Source organism: Candoia aspera, chromosome 7 (assembly GCF_035149785.1).
Source record: "Candoia aspera isolate rCanAsp1 chromosome 7, rCanAsp1.hap2, whole genome shotgun sequence".
Lineage (NCBI taxonomy): Eukaryota > Metazoa > Chordata > Lepidosauria > Squamata > Boidae > Candoia > Candoia aspera.
The window spans coordinates 3,042,059-3,063,941 of NC_086159.1; the positions used below are offsets into that span (position 1 = coordinate 3,042,059).

General features: G+C 40.1%; 1 protein-coding gene across 3 annotated transcripts in view; it reads right to left on the reverse strand.

Moving 5' to 3' along the window:
* Nucleotides 1-21,883, reverse strand: part of CELF2 (CUGBP Elav-like family member 2) — a 330,160-nt gene that overhangs the window by 55,996 nt on the left and 252,281 nt on the right. For 2 of the 3 annotated variants that reach the window (XM_063309524.1, XM_063309523.1), the window contains exons 6-7: nucleotides 11,935-12,014; nucleotides 5,039-5,197 (exon numbers count right to left, since the gene is read on the reverse strand). In XM_063309524.1, the coding sequence (XP_063165594.1) occupies nucleotides 5,039-5,197; nucleotides 11,935-12,014 (239 nt within the window). Of the gene's footprint in view, nucleotides 1-5,038; nucleotides 5,198-11,934; nucleotides 12,015-17,024; nucleotides 17,055-21,883 lie in introns of all 3 variants that reach the window. The other variant, XM_063309522.1, reaches the window with a different exon arrangement.

Genomic DNA, 21,883 nt, shown 5'->3' on the forward strand with positions numbered 1-21,883 from the left:
GGGAAATTATGAAAAGGAAGTTGTAAATACTGGGAAGATGTTGAAAACTGGTATGGCTAAAGGAATAGACGGTATAACTGGGCATGATGTTTTTGGCGTGCCTGTCTACTTGTCTAACTTGCAGGTGAAGACAGCATGCACGCCTGGTAACTGGAAGAATGCCATTATTGTTTCCTTATACAAAGGGAAAAGTAGCAAGATCGAATGCAAAAATCACAGGATATCATATTGTTAAGCATAGCTGGAAATGTGTGTGGCAGAATCCTGACTGAAAAGGTGGGAGAGGTGACAATGAGCAAAATCTGGGAAGTACAACGTGCCTTTTTGCTGGGCAACAGACGTACGTTCCAGATTTTTGGCCTTCAGCAGGTCTTTGAGAAACATATGTATGTAAGAAGGTTTGTTGTACACTTGTTGATTTAGAGAAAGCATATAAGCTTGAATTATTGAATGCTGAACACTCATTGAATGTTCATGATATGGAATTGCTGAATACAATGGAGCAGGATATAATGGAAGTGAAGCATAGGTGAGAGTAAATGGCATGTTTAGTGAATGATTCAACATCACATGTAATAATTCAACATGTAGTAAGACCTGGATGCTTGAGGGCCATTCAGTTGTTTAATGAATTTATGGATAAATGTATATGGAATGCTTATGATGACATTAGAAGTATGTTGGCTGGGGATGAGAATGAGTGTGTACCTTTGCGTGCAAATGATGGTGTGTGGTTGGTTAAGAACACAAATGATTTGTAGGGAATGTTAGATGGCAAAAAGTAACATGAAGCTGTGTGCTTGGGCAGAATGTTTGCTAAAGTTGAGGACATTAATGTTGGAAGGAAGGAGGGAGGGAAGGAAGGAAGGAGGAAAAAAAGAAAAGTAAGACTTGCAAATGCTGGGGTTGTGTGGTTTGTTGTGAAGAACGAAAACTTGTTGAAAGACGCAAAAACAGTTGTTGATGGGAATGAGCTTATGCCTACATTGTTATATGGAATTGGGAGTTAGGCATGTCAGATGAACCATAAAATAAGTGGAAGGCAGTGGGAATGGGTTAGTTTAGAAGTCCATGCAATAAAAACAGGAAGAGATGGTATCAAGAATATAAAATAATGAAATATAAAAATGATTATTCAGTCATATAGAGAGGATGACTGAGAAGAAAATTGCAAAAGGAATATATGAATTAAGAGTTTGTGGGTCAGAAGAAAGGGGAAGACTGAGGAAATCATGGCTGGGCGGAACTGACAAGATCCTGAAAAAAAGAGAAAGATGCAGAGTTTCAAGGACCAAAGGCAGTGTGTGTACATTGTGGAAACAGGATGGAAAGGATGGAATGATGTTCATGTAAAATAGATTTAGCGTTCCTTTTCTTTTCCCTTATCTTCTGCTTCCAGTTTCTTTTGCCTGAAAGAGGCCGGCATGTAGATCTGTCTCTGATCTGTCTCTGTACCACAGTGGAGATCAAAGCTTATCCAAAGCTTTGTAAAATGTCTCATTTAGCTTGATCTCCAAATGGATACAGAAGGTTGCTTCCAATCTAGTTGTCCTGATTCTTCAAATCAAACTATCATTCTAAGTTGCAAGGCTCATGCAAAACTTGGTCTGAATATAGTAAACAATCATGGTTTGATCAAAGCAGGATGTTACTCATACAGCATAATATGTGAGCGGAAAGTGGAGGAAGGAAGGAGCCATGAAAATACCGTGGCTGACTGGAAATCTGGACCATCTCGCCAAGAAAAAAATATCTTTTTAAATTGACATTCAATTATCAAATTTAAATGACCGCGTGAGATGCCAGTCATGGGTACTGATGCTTCATTCAGAATATATTTGTGCAACTGGTCTCCTTTTATCTAAATGCACAGCAGGGAAAGGCAACAGAAGTGGGGGAAGAGACAAACTGCACAATCCAGATCATTGAGAAATTTAGCCAATTATTTTTTCCCTCCCTCCCATGCAGAAGAATGCCACTGAAGATTTTCCTATTTATTAAGTCCATATATTTATGAACAACTTATGTCAATCATGATGTAAAGGGATGTAGAATGACTTGAGATCTGGAGAATTTGAGATCTGGAGGGGTGCAAAAGTCATCAGATCTTCAAGCACAGACCCTGAAATGCTCAGGTACACAGGGGTGGGTGATACATTGAAGGAAGAATTTGTGGGAAGGGAGGGAGAATGCTTACTGGTTGTCCCTGAGAGGTTCCCTTGCGCAGTTGCTTTTCTTTTTACCTAACTTGCACATGACTTGAAGTCAATATGGTGAAAAATGCATCAAAACCATCAGGGAACAGAGAGTTCTTCCGCTTTGGGTATCAGCATCTTACCTTTCTCCCACTTCTACCTGACCTAGCCAGGGGTTAAGGAAAACCTTGTGGTATCCTTTGAACAGCAGATGTTCTTCAGGACGCAAGGCCTCCTTCCCCATCCTCCCACCAAAGTTAGATTGCAGCTTCCATCATTCCCAGCTGGGAACCCTTGGAGTTGTAATTCCAACACATTTTGAGGGTGCATGGTTGGTGCAGGTGGGCCTGGCTATGGAGGTCCTTTCACCAGGACCAAATGTTGAATATTTCTTCTTTTTCAGGGAAGTGATGTGTTCGCACCCATGCCTTCACACATCCGGTGAACCATGTAAAGCTGCAGGATGGCTTATTGGTTTGGCTGCCACGTGTGATATGAACGCAGGAATTGTGATTTGTTAATCTGGGTTTCAGATATAGCATATTTAGTGAATCCAACCATTCCATTTTACAAGAAAACACATGTGGGTTGCAAATCTGTGGGGAGAAGATTAAAAAACATATGGCCTGGCCACTAGGTTGGCCAAAGTGAAATGGCAATGGTTGCTTTGGCCAAAGAGCTCCAATTATATTGTTTAATACCTGCTCCTTGCATTGCATTTGATAAGAAGACATCTATTGTGTGTTATCATGTTGAACCATCAGTGGAACAGAAGCTTATCCGCCAAAGGACCAGGATTGGCTTCTTCCCACTGTGTACACACATGCTAAAACAATGGTTGCCTTCACACAATACACTTATCCTGGTTATTAAGTTACCAGTTTTGTGGATTTGTGCAATATGCTCAATCCTAAACTAACCAGATAGGCTGGACTTACAATTTATTAAGATGCGTACATGGACACATGCACACACACACACACACACAAAGTAAGTAAACAAACCAAGCTTAGTTTGTTGTGTGAATGCAGCCAATCTTCAAGTGGCCTGGTTAAGTGTGTTGTGTGAACACAGCTGAAATATATTCCAAACTACCCTCTCCTACAAGTATACCAGCCACTGAATATCTCCATATTACAAAAAAAAAGAGCGAATTGATTTTTCATTTAAATTTTCTTTAATTTTCTTAGCAAAGCCAAAGCTAGAGATTATACACTTCTTTTATATAATGGAAAAAGGTCTTCGGTATAACGGCCTAGATTAGGCTATAATGAGGCTGCATGGTTAGTGGTTTAGTGTGTGCTAAAAATCCTGCCATTGACTAAGCATGTTGGGTGAACAAGGCTGTCATATAAAGTCCAGAATATAATTTATTTTCCTCAGCATAGATGAACACAGGAATCGTGTTTTGTTAGTTAAGGTACCGAGAATAAAGTGTTGCATGAACCCATTTTGGGAACAAATCTAACCTAATTTATTTCATTAAAAATGGATCCTGTGTTCATCCAACGCTGTTAACCAAGTCAGTAGTAACCCTAGTTATATGATGTGCTACACTTGCTTAGTGCCAATTTTTATGTGTTGTGTGAATGCAAACCATTATTCAATTATTCCTTGCATTTCTAACATGCATTTTCTCCGACAACTCAAGATTTGATTCCTTGACATAAAAACGCCTTATGCGCATCCAGAAAATGGGGTTGGGGGAAGAGGAGACAAATGATGACTTGTGCATGGCCATGTTATCTCTGAAATGCCACAAGTGATGTACTGTTCTTGTGTCAGATGCCGGTGTCTAATGGTGGCATTTGTGTGATGTTGCTTTGGCATCATGGCAGTTTCCTACAGATGCTGCTGAACCAGAGGAAGTATGTTGTGTGAACACAGCCATTGTGAGGCAGCCATTTATGGAGTGGACAGATCTCAAAAAGAAAAGTAGGATGGTATGAGAATGTGCGAAGCACATAAGGCTTCCAACACATGCTTCTGGATCTGGATTCCAAAAACTAGAGAGAATTGATGGCCTAATTATGAACCCCTTAGTACAATCTGTACAGGTCTGCTTAGAAACAAGTCCCATTAAAGTCCATAGGCTTTGCTCCTGGGTAACAGGAGATAAGACTGCAGTTCCACACATTTACACTTCGGCTGTGTTCTTCATACTATAGGCTTGACCTGGTCACTGAACTAACCCATTTTCCAACGGTGCATTATAGATTGCATTGCAGAGGGACTACACCCACTGCTTTCACTCAACACGCTATGCCATGAACAAGCAAGCGAGTAAGTCAGGCATTAACCAGGCTGAGCATGTTGTGCGAATGCAGCTTCTAGGGTTTGAAACTGAGCTGGCTAAGCAGGTTGCGTGCAGACAACCTTTATCCGAAAGGTAGAGACTCAACTTTCAGTGATACGTGTTCTTAAAGTGTCTCAAACCATTAAAAGACATAAATATACAGAATTCAGTGCTGAAACGAGGTAGACTTCATATTGATGTCTAAAACTTTTCCAGTGCGCTGGTGTAAAGCTCAGACCTGCACTGAGATACGCAGACATCTCTATCTGTATGCTCGCAGGGACATCCCATCAGAACCCATCCACTCACCCAGAAACTTCATCTATTAAAATGTGACAGTGTCAACTGGAGGAAATTTCACTGCAATCTTTGTCTTAGCCTCAGATATTCTCATGCCTCCCTTGCAGGACAATTGAATGCAATGGGTTCGTTTGCACAACCTTTGAATGAAAGAGATCCTCCCTGCTTTATTCAAACCGTACCCTTTTAACCCAGCATGGCAAGTTTGCTTTGACAATGCTCGTAAACAAACGTGGTGAGTACTTACAGCCAGGTACTGTGGGGTAAATCCTCCAAGGCCTGTAAGGTTTCCCCAAGTGGCAGTATTGAGCTGTTGCATTTGCTGTGCCAATTGCTGTTGTAAACGTCTTTGTTCTTTGTCCTTTTGGGTGTCAGCAAACTTCACGACAATTGGTGAAGAACAGCCCTGTGGTTGGACAGATTGGTGGGGAAAAAGGTCTATCACACATTTCCAGCTAGGTGGCAGCACCTAGCCGGCCTTGGCTGACCTCAGACAGCTACGTTGAGTGAGGCCTGGGTAGTACTTAAGATAGGAGGCCACACGGTGTTGACTTGCCTGAGAAGTCAAAAATAGAAAAATATCCTGGGAGACCACTTCCGTACTGTTGTCAAGAAAACTTGATGAGTGTGTTCAGGTTGTCACCAGGAGCTGAACTTGATTGGTGGGAGTATTTACTATGTGTCTGAAGAGACAGCGGTTTAAATTTTGGCCCCCTCGTTTAATTTGGTTGGGTCCCCATATCTTCTATTTGAATCAGAAAGAAAATATCCATTCACTTTAGCCATTTTTGGCTGGTAAATAAGGTCAGATTGGTTAGTGTTGGATGGGATAAATTACCAGGCATCAAGCTTGACAGGTGAGATATTAGGGTATACCTCATCTATCTGCATGAGTCTTTTTATGAGTTCTTTGTTTGAGATGTTCTATAATTTTGTGACTGATTATAGGACTCATGTATGGATGTGCAAAGATATCAGAATCTCAAGGGGCTCTGCAGAGGGGGTCCAAAAAGTCAAAATGGTAGTTGTGGCTGCAACCTTGACATTTCTGCCCCCCAACTCCCATCTTCTGCAAACATTCCTGGTTAGCATTATGTCTAATACTTGATATTATCTAATTGCTCAGGAAATTCTGTCCCCCGCCAACATATTCCGTGTTCACCGTCTCTTCCTGCACATCCCCCAAATCTGCTCCAGAGACTGAAGGAATCTCCAAAGCAGATCAAAACAGAAGATAGGATGGTGAGTCAAGAGGATCACACTGCATGCCAATTTCTGCATAGAAATCTGTTTGGGCAACATGGGAGCTTAGAAATGGATTCATTAATTGGTCTCTTTTAATGTTATAAAAGACTTTGTCTTGGTTGTTTTGGCTTTGAGTAATGAGGAAGGAAGAAAGGATGGAAGAAAGAAAGGAAAGAAGGAAGGAAGGAAGTAGATTCCTCCTTTTTTCCCCATATTTCTCCACAGTTTTCATGTTTTAATATTAAATAGAAATTTATGCTAATCATATTTTTATGTACTAATTAGTCTTGAAAAGCAGGAATGTCCTGATTTGTTATAGGTAGAGAAAGAAGTCAAAATCAAAACTCCGTGTATCAGCTTGTCTTCTTCCTAACCTGAGCATGGTCTAAGCAATGTTCTTCCGGGTCAGATGTGACAGAAGGTTCTAGAGAGTTAAAAATTAGAAGCAGGCAAGGAACTGTAAGGGGAGAAAAAGGGAAGGAAATCGGACACCTTGTGCTTAGTTTGTAACCCATAAACTGTTCCCCAGTGAATTTTGGAAACTGTCGTAAGATAATACAGGATGATTTTTTTCTTTCTTCTTTGGCTGCTACATGCAAAGTTTTATTTTTAAACTTATCACTCCATCATTTTAAAATAAATTAAAAGTGTACATTCCTATGAAATTTTACTTGGAGATATGGATGGATGTATATATATATGAGCTTCACTGCATTTACTGCAATTTTCAAGGAAACTTTCTTAGGAATGTGCAACGGAGTGGTTTAAAATTTTTTCGTTCTTCTTCTACTTAAAAAAATAGCAAATTAATAAAATGTTTTATTTTCCCTGAAGAATGCCGCTATAAAAGTGATCAGAAATTTCCAAGAAATAATTGTGTGTTCCTATAGTAACATTGTCCTGTGGGTGTGGAGCCATTCATATCCAGCTTGCAAACAAAATGCTTAGAAAGTGATCACTCTGGGATGTGTGCATTCTATGTGTCTACAGGTAGTCCTCATTTAGCGACTGCCTCATTTAGCAACCATTTGAGTTACAATGGTGATGAAAAAGCAACTTCATGACCAATCCTTGCATTTACAACCTTCACAGGTCTGTAAAGCAAAAGCACACTCACGGTTTCACTTAGTGACTGAGTGGCTGGTCCCAATTGTGGTCACTAAATGAGGATTACCTGTACCCAGCATCCACATGATATGGAATTCTGTTCAGAAAAGCCCTCTGACTGAAACAACTTTAGATGTTCATGGCTTTTGAGAAGTAGAAGAATTCATAGTTTTGCTTGCTTACATCTGTTGCAAAAAAAGTATTTGCAGAGAGATGGGAAATAAAAATTATTTGTTTATTTATCAAATTTTGCCACCGCCCATCTGGCCCCACAAGAGGGACTCTAGGTAAGTGCACAGGGGTGGGTTGTAACTTAGGCTCACCCTGGCATAAACTTTGCTTCCCCTGGGTATTTTAAAATATTAATGCAAAAATATGCTCTATGAAACACACAGCAGACCCCCCCGCCAGCTTAAAAGGCAGAAAAGGGACCATGGGTTAGCGTCTGTTTCATGGAAGATCGCACTGGAGAAACAAGGCAGTTTCCAACAGACATAAGCGCAGCTCTTAAAATCTTTTCCAAAAGAAGCAGAAATAAATTTCAAGGACAGGAATGTGAGATACTTGTCCCAGGCAATACTTGCAGCCCTCAGCTTTGCGTGGCATCTGATATTCTATTTATGAATGCTTAACTGGCTGTAAATTGTATAAAACATTACAGCAGTGCTTTATGAATCTATAATCCCCCTACCCCCCCTCTGCTTCATATTTCACCAGGGTAGCAATTTTAATAGAACCAACCTCGTGAAGATTGAAAACATACAAATCAAAGTGGCTTTGAATCAAAAACAGAGAGGCTATGGGTGTAACATATTTGTTCCATCGTTAAAAAAAGAAAGAAAGAAAATTAGATGTCTGTCTAAGTGCATGAGTATAACCTCATATATATCCCTATATGAGATTAAAATGTGGTGGCAATCACAAGCTTATAAAGGACGTGATTTCAAAACATAGGGGTGTAAACAGCCATTAAAAAAGCTATTAATTTTGGAAGACATTTGTTTTTCAGCATGTTTTCTTCCCCCCCCCCTCATTTTGCATATTGCTCTCTTGTTGAAAACACAACCTGTCTTAGCAGCACGTGCAGGAGAGATAAAAGTCCTGAAAACAAGGCACTGAGTCTTAAGTAACTTTCATATGAAACTCAATTGCTTAATATATGTTCTCCCATTCGAAAAGAATTTTCTTTGCATTAAAAATGCAGGTGAGCAGCCTAAGGGCCTAGCATTCTAGTTTCTGGATGACTGTCCAGGTTAAAGAGTGGTTGTTGAAAGTCAACTGCTAACCGCAGGAGTGTTGAGGTTAATGGTCAAAGAGGATAAAGAAAAGCAACAGAATAATTTAGACTTGAAGCTGCTTTTTCAACCTTGGCACTTTCCAGGTGTATGGGGATGGCAACTCTCAATTTTTCTAGTCAGCCTGGATGGGAATCATGGGATCTGTAGTCTCATCACATCTGAAGAACAGCAGAGAGATCAAAGCCAAGCTAAAGGAATATCATTATTCCTGTTCCTACCAATGCTTGCTAGCTATACTTGAGAAACCTTTTCCCTGTCCATTCATTTCCTTCCTTCCTTCCTTCCTTCCTTCCTTCCTTCCTTCTTCCTTTCCTCCCTTCCTTCCTTCCTTCTTCAGATACAGGCATTTCACCGAAAGGTATCTATATTTTTAAAGCATTCTGCATGAGAAGCAATCCATATTCACACATTATGTTTTGGCCCATTTATACCAGATTTGCCCTCTAGAGCTGCTGCTATCAGCAGTGATAGGTGGGGAAAGGCGGTTGTTTCTGTTCTGCTCTTTTTTTGGTCTCTTGATTTTCACAAGAGCCATGCTGAAGCCAATTGGCACGAATCTGAGCACGGTTTTTCTGTGAAATCTGGGATAGTTTACCTTTGGATGGCAACTCTGCTCCCTGTGCATTATCATAAGGTATTGTACACAACTTGCATTGAGGACTAAGAATGCCAAGCTTAACTGAAACTGAAGAAATGCAATACAGTGGTAAAGTCCTCCAGGGTGGACACAAGAACGTGGTCTTCCTCCCCTGTGCAAGGATAGGCTGTGTGGATGGCTGTGGATTTGCACAAGCTATGGCTGATGGGAGGTGGCATGATGAAGAATACAGTGGAAGTAGCTTTCCAGTTTAGAGCAAAGCACCCAGTCAGGATGTCCCTGTTTCCCTTATTCACATTTTCCAGGTTGAATGCATCATTTTCCTTCAAACATTAACCAAGCAGCATGGAATAATGAAATATGCTTAATTCATGCTTGATAGCATCCATCAATCTCATGAGGTATTGTTACCTAGAAAAGGACAAAGACACCTTCTCTGCTGCCTCAGATAGCAGGAGTGGAACTACCGGCTTTAAATTACAGGATTCTTGATTTTAACTGAATATTAGGAGAAATATACTGACGAGAAAGAAAAGTAATTTTAAAAAGGAACCATGTAGCTAAGAGGGCAAGCTTTTGGTCTGGAGTTGTCTTAGCAAGGGGGATCAGTGTTTTTCAAACTTGGCAACTTTTTAAGATGTGTGGACTTCAACTCCCAGAAGTCCACAGCAAACATGCTTAAGGGAATTCTGGGAGCATGCTGGCTGGGGAATTCTGGGAGTTGAAGTCCACACATCTTAAAGTTGCCAAGTTTGAAAAACACTCAACTAGATGGTGCACAAAGCGCTCTCCACGTCTCGTTCTATGAAACGTCCATCTTCAACACTTTCTCAATAACTGGGAGAAACCAGAATGGAGAAAACTCAAGGGAAGCTGGCCAAAACATAACATGGGAATATCCCTGGTGACCCTACCCTGGAGGAGAGAAATTAGAATTTTGTAATATACAAGATGGCCTGTCTGAACAGTCAGTGGTTTCTATTCTACAACTGATGATAGTATCAACTTCAGAACCAATCCTGTTTGCCATTACCTCATCCCCTTGCCAAAGAGCTACTAGCCTATATCATGGCACAACATCAATTTCAGTTGTAGTAATTGTACTGGGCACAATCTGGCATATCTGCTAACCTAAAATGCTCCCAGAAGGTCCATACGCTTCTAGAGGATGCCATACCTCAGGAGCAGGAAACTTCAAGTCCCATCAAACTTTGCCAGCATGGCCAAGATCTGTGGGAATTCCTTTCCTAACTGACAGTTCCCAGGAACCCAAGCCATAGCCCTCAATATTTATTTATTTTTCAGGTTTATATAGCTGCCCACCTCACAAACCATTCTCTCTGGGCTTTTGTCTCTTGCAAAATTATCATAAGGTTTTAAAAATTAGGCAAATAACCATAGATTTCAAACCTCTGAGATTTTCAATCAAAGATATGCAAAAAGATATGTCTGTCTGTCTGTCTGTCTATCTATCCGTCCACCAATCCATCTGTCCATCCTTTTGTCTTTAGGCAAAACAATACTTTTACTTGCTAAAATACTAAAAGCAGGCCACATAAAAGGATGGATATATACATATATATACATGTATATACATATATATATATACATACATATATATATATATATAATCTGCACACAGAAGCATGCTTCTATTCAAGTGATTTGGATTCTTTTCTGTGGCAAGCGTCACATCTAACACACTCTAAAAAATGGATAGCACTGAAAAGAAAGACAAATTGATTATAAAATATCAAAATAATTTCAACTGAAGGCAGGAGAACAATGGACACTGCAATGCCAATATCAGTGTTTCTCAAGAATACGTAAGACATTTCCATGCATTTTTAATGTTTTAATTGTTTTCTTTCTTTGCTCATCACACAAAGCCATTCAGTGACACAGACAAAATAATGTTGGAATTTTAGTACCCAGCATGCTTTGGGAGGTTAGAGCATTTTATATATATATATATATATATATATATATATATATATATATATATATATATATATATATATATAAAAATAAATGTTCCTCATTTCAAGAGGGTTTTTTTTAAAAAAAAAGCAAGAAAAAAGTGCACATAACATCCAAATGCTTAAGAATTAATTAATACACATATACACAGTACAGAATACAATAGAACATGCTGTCTCAAATGATTAATTCAGAAGATCCAGAATAAGACACAGTCGACTTGTGAGGCATTTTTTTTTTTTGGGGTGTATGTGCAAAATTCAGAAAAACCATGACAAAAATCACAGACTGGGCTGGAGGGAGCACCCTTTTTTAAATTTGAAAATGTGGGGATAATTTAAATTTAAATATCTGTAAAGTCAAAGATGGAATTAAAGTTTGCTGTCTCCAGCAGTTCATTTCACTAGGGCATATTGTGAATATTTATCGGCCCCTTGGAATAAGGGGATGCTTCTGTCCAGGCAGAAAAGAAAAAAAATCTGCCCTTTTTCCTGTCCCTTGGCCAATTTGAATTTAGGACTGGCAGCCTCACAGAGGACAGCTTTATTATTATTATTATTATTATTATTATTATTATTATTATTTTCCAAAAATCAGATCTGAAGGGATACGTCAACATCCAGACAGCAAAATGGCATGTCAACAAACCTATTAAAATTTTTTTTTTTAAATCTGCTGAATGCCACTGAACGGGGGGCACAGCAACAGAGAGATCTGTTCTCAGATCATTAAGGGAAGCAAATCTCCCAGAAATGGGGAAAGAAGAGCATGTGGGGAGCAACACGGGACGTAGGGGTGTGAACTTGGAAGATTTGCCCAGGACTGTCGTACATCTGATCTTCTCCAGAAGAACACAGCTTTACATTCTCAGTCATGTGCACAAAGGAAACAATGAAAGGGCATATGATACAGTACCTCCATGGTCTGGGACTGGTGCATAGCTTTGATTGCATTCTGTGCCATTGCCCTTGTCGAAAACGTGACAAACGCACAGCCTGTGGGAACAGGGGGCAGGGAGCAGGAAAGACAAAAAAAGAAAAAAAAAAGAAAGAAAGAAAGAAAGGAAAGAAAAGAAAAGAAAAGAACAACAAAGACAAAAAGGGTTGGACGCTTGTTAAACCAACACAGCCTACGAGAACGGCCACAAGACGACACTGTTCTCTGTAGTACATAAATTAAAAAAGAAAAGAAAAGAAAAGAAAGAAAAACAAAAAAACAAAAAACAAAAACAAAAAACGAAAATAAAATAACCCAATTCCCTAATTGATTTGCTTCAGCAGAGCTGAGTTGATCATCGGGAGGGAGAAGGAAAGGAAAATTGGGGAAGGGGAGGGAGGGAGAGGGAAGGCTGAGACTCAGTGGGAAAATGACCACAATATCGCTATTTTCCTCATTCTTCTAGAGCAGGGTTTCTCAGCCTCGGCAGCTTCAAGAGGTGTGGACTTCAATTCCCAGAATTCCCCAGCCAGCATGGTTGAGAAACACTGCTCTAAAGAACAGTACTGGAAAATAGGCAAGACTGCTTAGATTTAATTTCCATTTATCTGGATCCCTTAAAGAACATTTCTTAGGTCTAAGCATTCAGAGTTGTTTATTTAAAGTCACAGTAAAACTTTCACTTGCTTCATTAGCAACCACACCATTAGTGATTGAATTAAACCAAATTAAGTATTTGGGGTCATTGACATAGCAATAACTACAATATAAATAAGACTGGAAATCAAAGTACAATTAGTGGAGCCTGGTCTTGTGTATCAGAAGGCTTCCATTCCTGATGTGTCCTAAAATTGGCTTTAGATGGTATTGAATAAACTCAGCCAGCTGAATACAAAGCTACTCATTCTGTTCCATTACATAATGTGAGAATAAGGCTATGTCCCCCCACCCAAATGTGTCAGATCCATGAAGCCACCACAGTTCAGAGATCCTGGGTTGCAACCTCCCAAATGGTGGGTGGGTGTTGCAATTGAAACCCTGCATCACATCACACCCACCATCTTGCAGATTGACCCCCTTCTCCATGGGTGCCACTATTTGAAAGCCAAAGATCTATGAATCAGGGCCCTTAATGACTATTTCCTCTGATTCCTATGCTCATGTGTATCCTTCAACCTCGGATATTGCCTTCACTGCTTAGCACAAGTTTAGGCAGAGATCTCCTTTCTCCACCTAAACAAATAAGACACCTCTTAGGAGGAAGACAAGGTCTTCATTCAGGTGCTGCAGCCTCTTCCTATCTCCAGATTTCAGGTGAGGTTATGGGAGAGGACAGAATTTAGGAGAAAGGTCTGTGGCGGGTGACTTAATTTTCTACTTATTTTGACTGAAGGTGACATTACAGCAGTTTGACAGGAGACTTTTGGGCAGTATAGATGCCAGACACATCATATTTACAACTTTGGGAAGATCATTATTAGCCTGGCCATTCCATTTTTTTTTTTGGGAAATTCCTTGGGTCTCCATTCTCAGTGTCTGGGAACTAATTAGTAATTACTATAGTCATTCAATCTGAATGGTTTCTTCTCCCAGTGAAGGACCATCTCCATCACTTTGTGATATCTAGTAGAACATTTTACTCCTGTCTTTTTTTGGAAACTCTAGGAGCTTCTGCAGAAATAGTCTCATGTGAACATTTTATGCATCTATGCAACTTATTGGTTTTGGGTGTGGGATAAAAGTTCTCCTTTCATCTGCAGAGCATTCACTAAATTAGATCTCCTCTGCAATCAAATCATCACCCCAAGTGTTCCCTACAGGTTGCAGCTCTTAGCTGACTTGGGCTGATCTCAGAAAAGCAAAGCAGAGCTGTACCTAGTTAGTACTTCGGTAAGAAACACCCCCCTGCCCCAGGAATACCAAGCGTGTAGCTAGATGGGGAGGTCGCTTGGAAGAACGCAATGGCAAAGCCATCCTGTATTGTGGCCAAAGGAAACTGTAGGGACTTGTCCATGTTATCAACGGGTTAAGTTCAGTGAGGATGTCTTTGGTTCCTCCACAGGCTTTCTCCGCTGGCGTCCTGTTGTGGGAAGACTGATGTGAGCCCATCCCATGTCAATCTTCCCTTGTGATTCGGCTTGGTGGGACGATACAAAAGCGAACACGTGTTCACTTCTGGTACTAGCTCTGGTGGGCTTAATTTGAGGTTGGCTGTTTGGGTGTGTTATGTCATTTCCAGAGATGGGCCGTTTAAGTAAGCGTGAGAGGTGGAACCTCCTTAACGTGAGAATTAGAAACGAAGTTTGCAGGGCCAAAATACACTTCAGTGCAGGTGGCAGACGTTTAAACTGCATTGAACACCGAATAAACCTTTTAGAAGCAAGAACATATTGGCTTCTGAAACACCTATCTATAAAAACAAAAGTGTGTCTATGAAAGAGCACGTAACTTTCAACTAGGGTAGAAAAAGTGATGGCTGATGTCTAGCGCCTTCCAGATGTGTTGGACTACAGCCCCCATCATCCTCAGCCAACATGGTCAGTGAATAGGGATTCTGGGAGTTCTGCTGAAAAACACAGGGAAGTCCCTAGCTTGTCTGACAAAATTTGGTTAGGAAGTGAGTTTGTACCATTTGTAGCAAATTTGGTGGAATTCAGCAATAGTGCTGTATGCATTGTTTTTAACATTCCTTTCTTCCTTTTCTTTTTTTAAAATGCCCTTTGAAATGGACACCACCCAGACTGCCTTCCAAGAAAAGGCTGTGAAATAATGCAGATCCCAGTTGATTTCATAGCAATACTGTGATACAGTAAAAACTTTGCCAATACGTCAAATTTTGCTCGTGATGCATGTTGAAGAGTTTGATTTCTAACCCCTTTAGCCTATTAGAGGTAGTCCTCACTTAACAACCACAGCTGGGACAAGAATTTTGGTTGCTAAGCAAAGTGGTAATCAAGCAAATCTGACCTGGTTTTACAATCTTTTTTGTGGCACTTGTTGAGCAAAGCACACGGTCCCCTGTTGATTTTGCTTGCCAGAAGCTGGCCAGGAAGGTTGAAAATGCCAGTCACGTGACCACAGGGTGCCGCGATGGTCATAAATGCAAACTGGCTGCGAAGCACCCAAATCATGATCATGTGACCATGGGGACACTGTGACAGTCATAAGTATGAGAACCGGTGGTAAGTTGTTTTTTCAAACACCGTTGTAAGTCTGAACCATCATTAAATGAATGGTTGTTGAGTGAGGACAACCTATATTTGAAATCTGGGCCTCAAAAGTAAAATCAAAAAATGAAATCACAGCACGGTTCCCTCAATTTCCTCCAAAAATGATGATGAAGATGACTGTTACAATTTTAAAAGGCTTCGGAATGAAGCATCCTGACTGCAGAAGACTAAAGCACAATGTCAATCAAAATCTGAGCAAGAAACTTATAGCAAGCTCAGGGTGTTGTTATTTTTTTTTATTACAGTATCACTGCTCCTGGGATCAATGAGCAAAATGAAGAATTCGTTTCACAGTCCAACTATTTTGGGGAAATCAGTTTGGCCATTGACAACACCACTTGCTTCCTTTTGGCCTTTCTCCATGCACACCTGGCAAGAGTATCAAGTAAAGAAATAATTCAGTAATGTTTTAATTGAACAAGAGGCAGTCCAGGCAATAATAACTAAAGTGTTTTGCAAGCCATGGTTTGCAAATAAGAGTCAGCTTCAAGAGCTATGCTTTCTCTTCCATGAAGTGGAGTGGATCCTCTTATGCCACCCCCCCTTTGAAGGGGAGGGCAGACTAGGATCAGGAAGATCCTCATTTAGTATTTACTTATTTAGCATTACACAGGACTGCTGCTGGTATAGAGCAGTGTTTCTCAATCTTGGCAACTTGAAGGTGTGTCGACTTCAACTCCCAGAAATCCCCAGCCAGGGGAATGGCTCAGGAATTCTGGGAGTTGAAGTCCACACACCTTCAAGTTGCCAAAATTGAAAGCAATGCTCAGCCATCTCAGCATGGTGTTCCAAATGGTGCCCGCTGGGCCTAATCCTTACCTCATTACTTCTTGTTCAGGGTTTGCAAAGCCATTTCAATCGCGGATTTCCCATTCTGGTTAAGGGGGGCTCCATTTCCCCTGACATTTCTGTCAGCAGAAAGGAGAGCATTTGTTTAAAGCTAAACAGTGGAACAAGGGTGGGATTTTTAAAAACTTAAACGGCAGAGTGTATTCTGAAAGCTAAGCTACAGATAGAAGGAGTGTCAGGCAGCGGATGATGAACCATATCTCCTGTGTCATTCATATTATAAAATATTTGTGGGACACCCGCCATGCCCCCTTTTAAGGAGTTTTCTAAGCAAGGAGGTGGAATTTTATGTTTATTATCTCCAATCAATGCGTAGTTTGCCCAGGCTATCACGTATCTGACACTGGTTAGCATGATTTAAGGTGCCCAATTTTGGGTAAAGATTTGTGTCCATTTTAACTTGCATTTTAAGTTCTAGGATATCTATAGGCTGTTTTGTTCTGCCCCTCTATCTATTTTGTAAAAAAGGTCTGCATACGATCTTTGGATTAGAACAACGCATTAAGAAAAGAGGAGGGATTTTTTAAAAAACAAATTAGCAGTAAAAAGCGGGAGATTTTTGAGACTGGCGCCTGGTTTGTAACAGATGGGTTGCTCACCCTACCTGCGTCAGATGGAGAAGGTAGCTGTGTCTGCCCAAACCGAAATTCATACTCCATTAGTTCATTAAACTTAGATCAGTGCATTTTACATCCACTAGTGCTTGTAATATTTCACAGAGAAATCAATATGCTTACAAAACTTCATGTTGTGACTTGGCGCTATTATCAATTTTGAAAACCAAAATGGTTTACCAAGAGATGCTGATGGGTCACAGGTTTCCAACAGCACCAGGTAGCTGTGGATGATCTAATAATTTAGACACCTGACAGGTTTTTCCTGTCATCATTCTTGAAACATGTAAATATTACTCAAAGCAGAACAACAACTTTATATTAATTATTCTAGACAAATAGGTGTATGAGTAAAATGGTAAATGGTCTACAGTACCTCGGCTAGATTCCATATTGAAGCTGTGCACTAAAATTAAAGAGGTCCAAATTTACCATCAGTCTCAAAATCATCTGTCTTTAAAACATTACTCATTATAAAGCAGAGAAACAAGGGTTACCAATCTTTCATTCTCATATCTGCAGTAAGCTGGACATTCTCATCTTATACAAATAAATGCTTTGAGTTATTGGCATGTTACCCTCTTTTGGCCTCCCATCCCATCTTCCCTACTCCCAGTTAGATGGAGTGTCTTGGCACCTAGCTTCCCTCTTGACCATGGCATGATCTATAACCCTACTTTGAAACTTAATGAAAGACAAGAAGAACAAGTGAACTTTCTGCCCCAAATGAAGTAGGTAATACAGGATTAATTAATACGGGATATTACATATGTAGCGGGAGCAAGTGGCTTGTCTGAAAGCAGAAACAGCATCTGGAAGTGTGTGTGTGTGTGTGTGTGTGTGTGTGAGAGAGAGAGAGAGAGAGAGAGAGAGAGAGAAATGGGGTCATGTGGATACAATGAGCATTTTCCCTAGGAAAAGCTTTCAGCAAAGAAATCCAAATGTGGATATAATTTAGCAGATAGGGAAGTTAATTAGTTTCAGCCAATGTCAAGAGAATAATTAACTCTTGATACCCAGATCACAATATGTCTAAAGGTTGGAATGTATGTACCAGTAGCCATCTGGAAGATACTTGCAGTTCTGCCCATGTACACAGTATCCATAAATGGATATAAGGGCTTATGATAGAAATTACTATCTTTCTGTAATAAATGAACGTATTCTCAGCAGATAGTCCTGGTAAAAAATATGTGGCTTCCATATGTCTGCAAGCTGTTCCAGGTGATGCCTTGTAACATACAAAGTAGACTTCTACATCCGACTTGTTCACCAAAAGGAGTTCCCACCAGCATGCTGCGGAATTCATTCCTCAAAGAATTGTCACTACCAAGGAGCTGTTGTCTGAAATCTTTCTGGAGAGCATCTTCCAGCTGCATAATTTTCACCATGGGAAGCTGGTGAATGGAAATTACAAGCAGGAAAGCAACCTCAAAAGGAGATTGCTGAGGAAGCATTTTCTCCAGCCACTTCCAATGTAGTTGTGGTATCAGCTACCACACATGCCTTTCCATAGTTTGATTGGCATGGCTGTTCTCATTTGGGATATTTTGGTCAGGGCAAGATTAATTCAACCCCAGGTTTTGTTCTCTCGTACCACTTGAGGGTCGTAACTCAGTGGAGAAGATAGGCATGGCATGAAAAAGACCCCAAATTTGTCTCTGACATCTTCAAAAAAGGATTGGGTAAACTGACTAAAACTGGATTATTATCACAAGTGGAATGTTTTTGAGTTACAAAGCCTACATCACAGTTCTGTGAAAAATTCAAGGTTATTACTAAGATGGATATTAAAGTAAATCTATAAGAACTTTGGACTCAGGGGCTAGAATAACCTATTCTAATAAATTAACAGGAAAGGGTTTTTTTTAATTAAAATATTTTTTAAAATATATCTAATTATCTCAACATGAGACTAATTCAGAAAAGATTATTTTCCGTGCCTATTTGACTCCTCAGAAAAAATTATTTATTTATTAATCAAATTTATCACCGCCCATCTCCCCCTGAGGAGGGACTCTGGGCGGTTTACAATAAAACACCATTAAAAATGCCATATAAAACTATAGAATAAATATTAAAAAGTATTAAAAGTATTAAAAAATATTTAAACAGGGCTGGTTACCAACTTCACTATGTTGGAAGTATGATATTGATGATGGAGCACTTACCAATATGATATGGGCGTGTTCACTTAATATTTCATTTTAGTTTGGTAGTCACAAAATCGTTAATGGTGTGTTACAAAAATATTGTTACTTAAATATGTAAGTGTGCCCTTCGGAATGTATGATGCTAAGAATTATGGATTTATTGTTCATGGGGATAGCAAATATGTTCATTTTTCCACCCTGGAAAGACAGAGCTACTCCAGACTTACAACCTTGGATTACAGATCTGTGTTTACCTTCCATTTATGAATTGCACTCTGTTGATACAAGGACTCCTGAATATTATTTTGGGTGGTCAAGGTTTAATTATTTATTTTAAAAAATAGGCTGGATGACATTTTTGTATGTAATGTAATATGACCTTTTTGTGTACTGTCCTCTTTCTCTTTTCTCTCTCTTTTTTTTTTTGCTGAAAAATAATAAATACATTTTGAAAAGGCTTGGGAAAGCCTTGTCTAAAACCCTGAAGAATGGAATTAGCTGAACAAAGCTAAAACTCAGTATAAATTAATGTATTTTAGTAATATAAGGCTACCTAAGTTACCGTCTCATCCCCATCACATCAACCCGTCCCACCTGGTCACGCAGGGAGGGCATGCTATGGACCCCATCTGCAAGAGAAGTCCGTCTGGCGGGGTCCAGGAGGCGGGCCTTCTCGGCAGCAGCTCCCGCCCTTTGGAATATCCTTCCCCCGGAAGTGAGGTTGGCCCCCTCCCTCCTGGACTTCAGAAAACAATTAAAGACCTGGTTTTGTCACCATGCCTGGGGTGGGAGGGAGAATAGTCACTTCTGGGGATGGCTAGTTCCTTAGAGTGGCCCTGTGTTTACTTGCGGGTGATAGAGAACTTTTAGCCATTGGCTTCCCATCATATTTATATTTTATTATGGATTATATTTATTCTATGGTTTCCTGTCTTTTACCTATGTTTTATTGTAAACCACCCAGAGTCCCTTTTCCGGGGAGATGGGCAGTGATAAATTTGATTAATAAGCAAACAAATAAACAATAAATATGTTCAGACCTAGTTGTGCCCATAATTTACCATCAATAATAGCAACCAAGGATATGGATTGGGTGGGGAAATATTATAGGTATGTCTAATTAAACTATATAGGAAGGGAGTTGGGGAACTTGAAATGGATCTGTTATTTCCCCTGTCTAAAATATACTTTTTTGTGTTTTATCCCCCTGAAGTTCTTAAGGGGGAAGGTGCACTGCAATTTGGCCATCACTCAACACAGGCATACTGTAAAAGTGTAGGCAGTGTGCAGAATGACAAAGAGAATCAGTAAACAACAGTTTATGCATTTACCACAATTTCAACCCAGCACCGAGAGATGTTGGGCTTAGCATATCTCACAAGAATGAACGAATTAAGCATCCTTCTGTATCTACCAAGGTAGAAATACTTATTGCCCTCTTCCACCACCCTCATGAAAAACCTACCAATAAGGAGGAGAGAGAAAGCCTTGATCGGGATGGTATGATTGAACTCCAGTAGCAAAGCCACAATGAGTGGCAGATCATTGCGGATTTCTTAGGTGGTCTCTGTAGGACTAAATAGTTGAGTTTTGCCAACTTCAAAATGATTCAGAAGAAGTACTTTGGACCTTTAAATTCATTAAAGCAGGCAGTCTTTTTTTCAGGTTTACCCATAGGATACTGTGCTCATGCAAGTTCTGGAGAACTTGTTCTAGACATTTTGAAGCATGCTGAGCCCTGCTATGTAGGCCTTGGACAGATCCAGTAGGCTGTTCTGACATTCTCAGGGTAAAACAAGATTGACTACGTAGAGGTTTTTTAGATTTGGCAAGGAACTAAGAATTGGAAATAGAAAGAACTGGAACAAAAACATCCAGGAGCTAAGCAATGGGGTAGTCAAGAATTGGTTTGGCGTGTAGAGGCAAACAGCTGGGTTTAGACCTTTGGATCTAACTTTGATTTTATTATTAAGATTTAGGGCTACACGAGCTTTGAAATGATTCCGAAGAAATGTTTTGGAGCTCTCAAGAGCTGAACACCTCCCTCAGGGCATCCATGGGGAGGGAATGTAAAAAAGTCAAGATGGTGGCTACGGCCATGCGATTGATGTTCTGCCCCCTTTTGTCCTTTTTTTGTGCATGGTTGCATCCACCATATTGACTGAATCTCTGCCCCTGCAGATGCCTTGGGAGGTATTCATTCATGCAGTGCAACTTTTTTTTTCAGAACTCCGCATTCAGCCTGAAAAATGCTGCAATGGCTTTGAGGAATCCACTCATTATTTTTCCCCCAGACTGATGCAGTCTGAAGAAAAAGTTCAGGTTGCCTGAATGTATTGCAAAGAAAGCAAGATCCAAGGCACTCCTCCCAAATCAGTTTGAAGCTTGTGTACCATTAAGATTTGATTAATCTGGTGGCAGTTAAAAATCGGATGATTCAGGAATAAAACTGGAGTCCAAGCAGGACTGCGGTTATTAAACCTTGAAAGAAATAATGGCAATTTAAATAGGTCTGCACAGAGAACTCTTGTGGATGGACAGCTTAAAAATGCAATCCATCAATAACCCACATATTAGACATTCGGGAGAGCATGTCTCAAAATGGCATCCTAGTGGGCAGTTTCCAGGCTGTGCATTTATATATATTCATTCAAGATCAGCTGACCCCAACACGATGCTGGGTTGCGCAACTGGTGAAGGACACCAGCTTAGAAAAATCTGCTGAAGGTGAAAGGTCATATTAATAGGTTTGTGATGCATAGAGTTGAAAGCATCACAGCTGGATCTTTGCTTTGTAAAATCAAAAAGACAGGCTGGAAATGAAAATGCACACATAATTTGCCAAATAGGATGTGTCTAAGATGTAGTGAGACTTCCTATCTGGACTTCTTCTCAGTAGCCAGAGTTATGGATCTAATCCTGTACCAACATGCTTCTCAAACATCAGAAATCACTAGTGAAGCCAAAAGAAACCAAGTTTCTGAGTTTTCAGTATTTTTCCCCCCCGTAACACTGCCTCCTAGCCTTCCAATACAGATAAGTGATTGACTGGGAAAAGGTTTCTCAAAGCAATTTCCTCTTA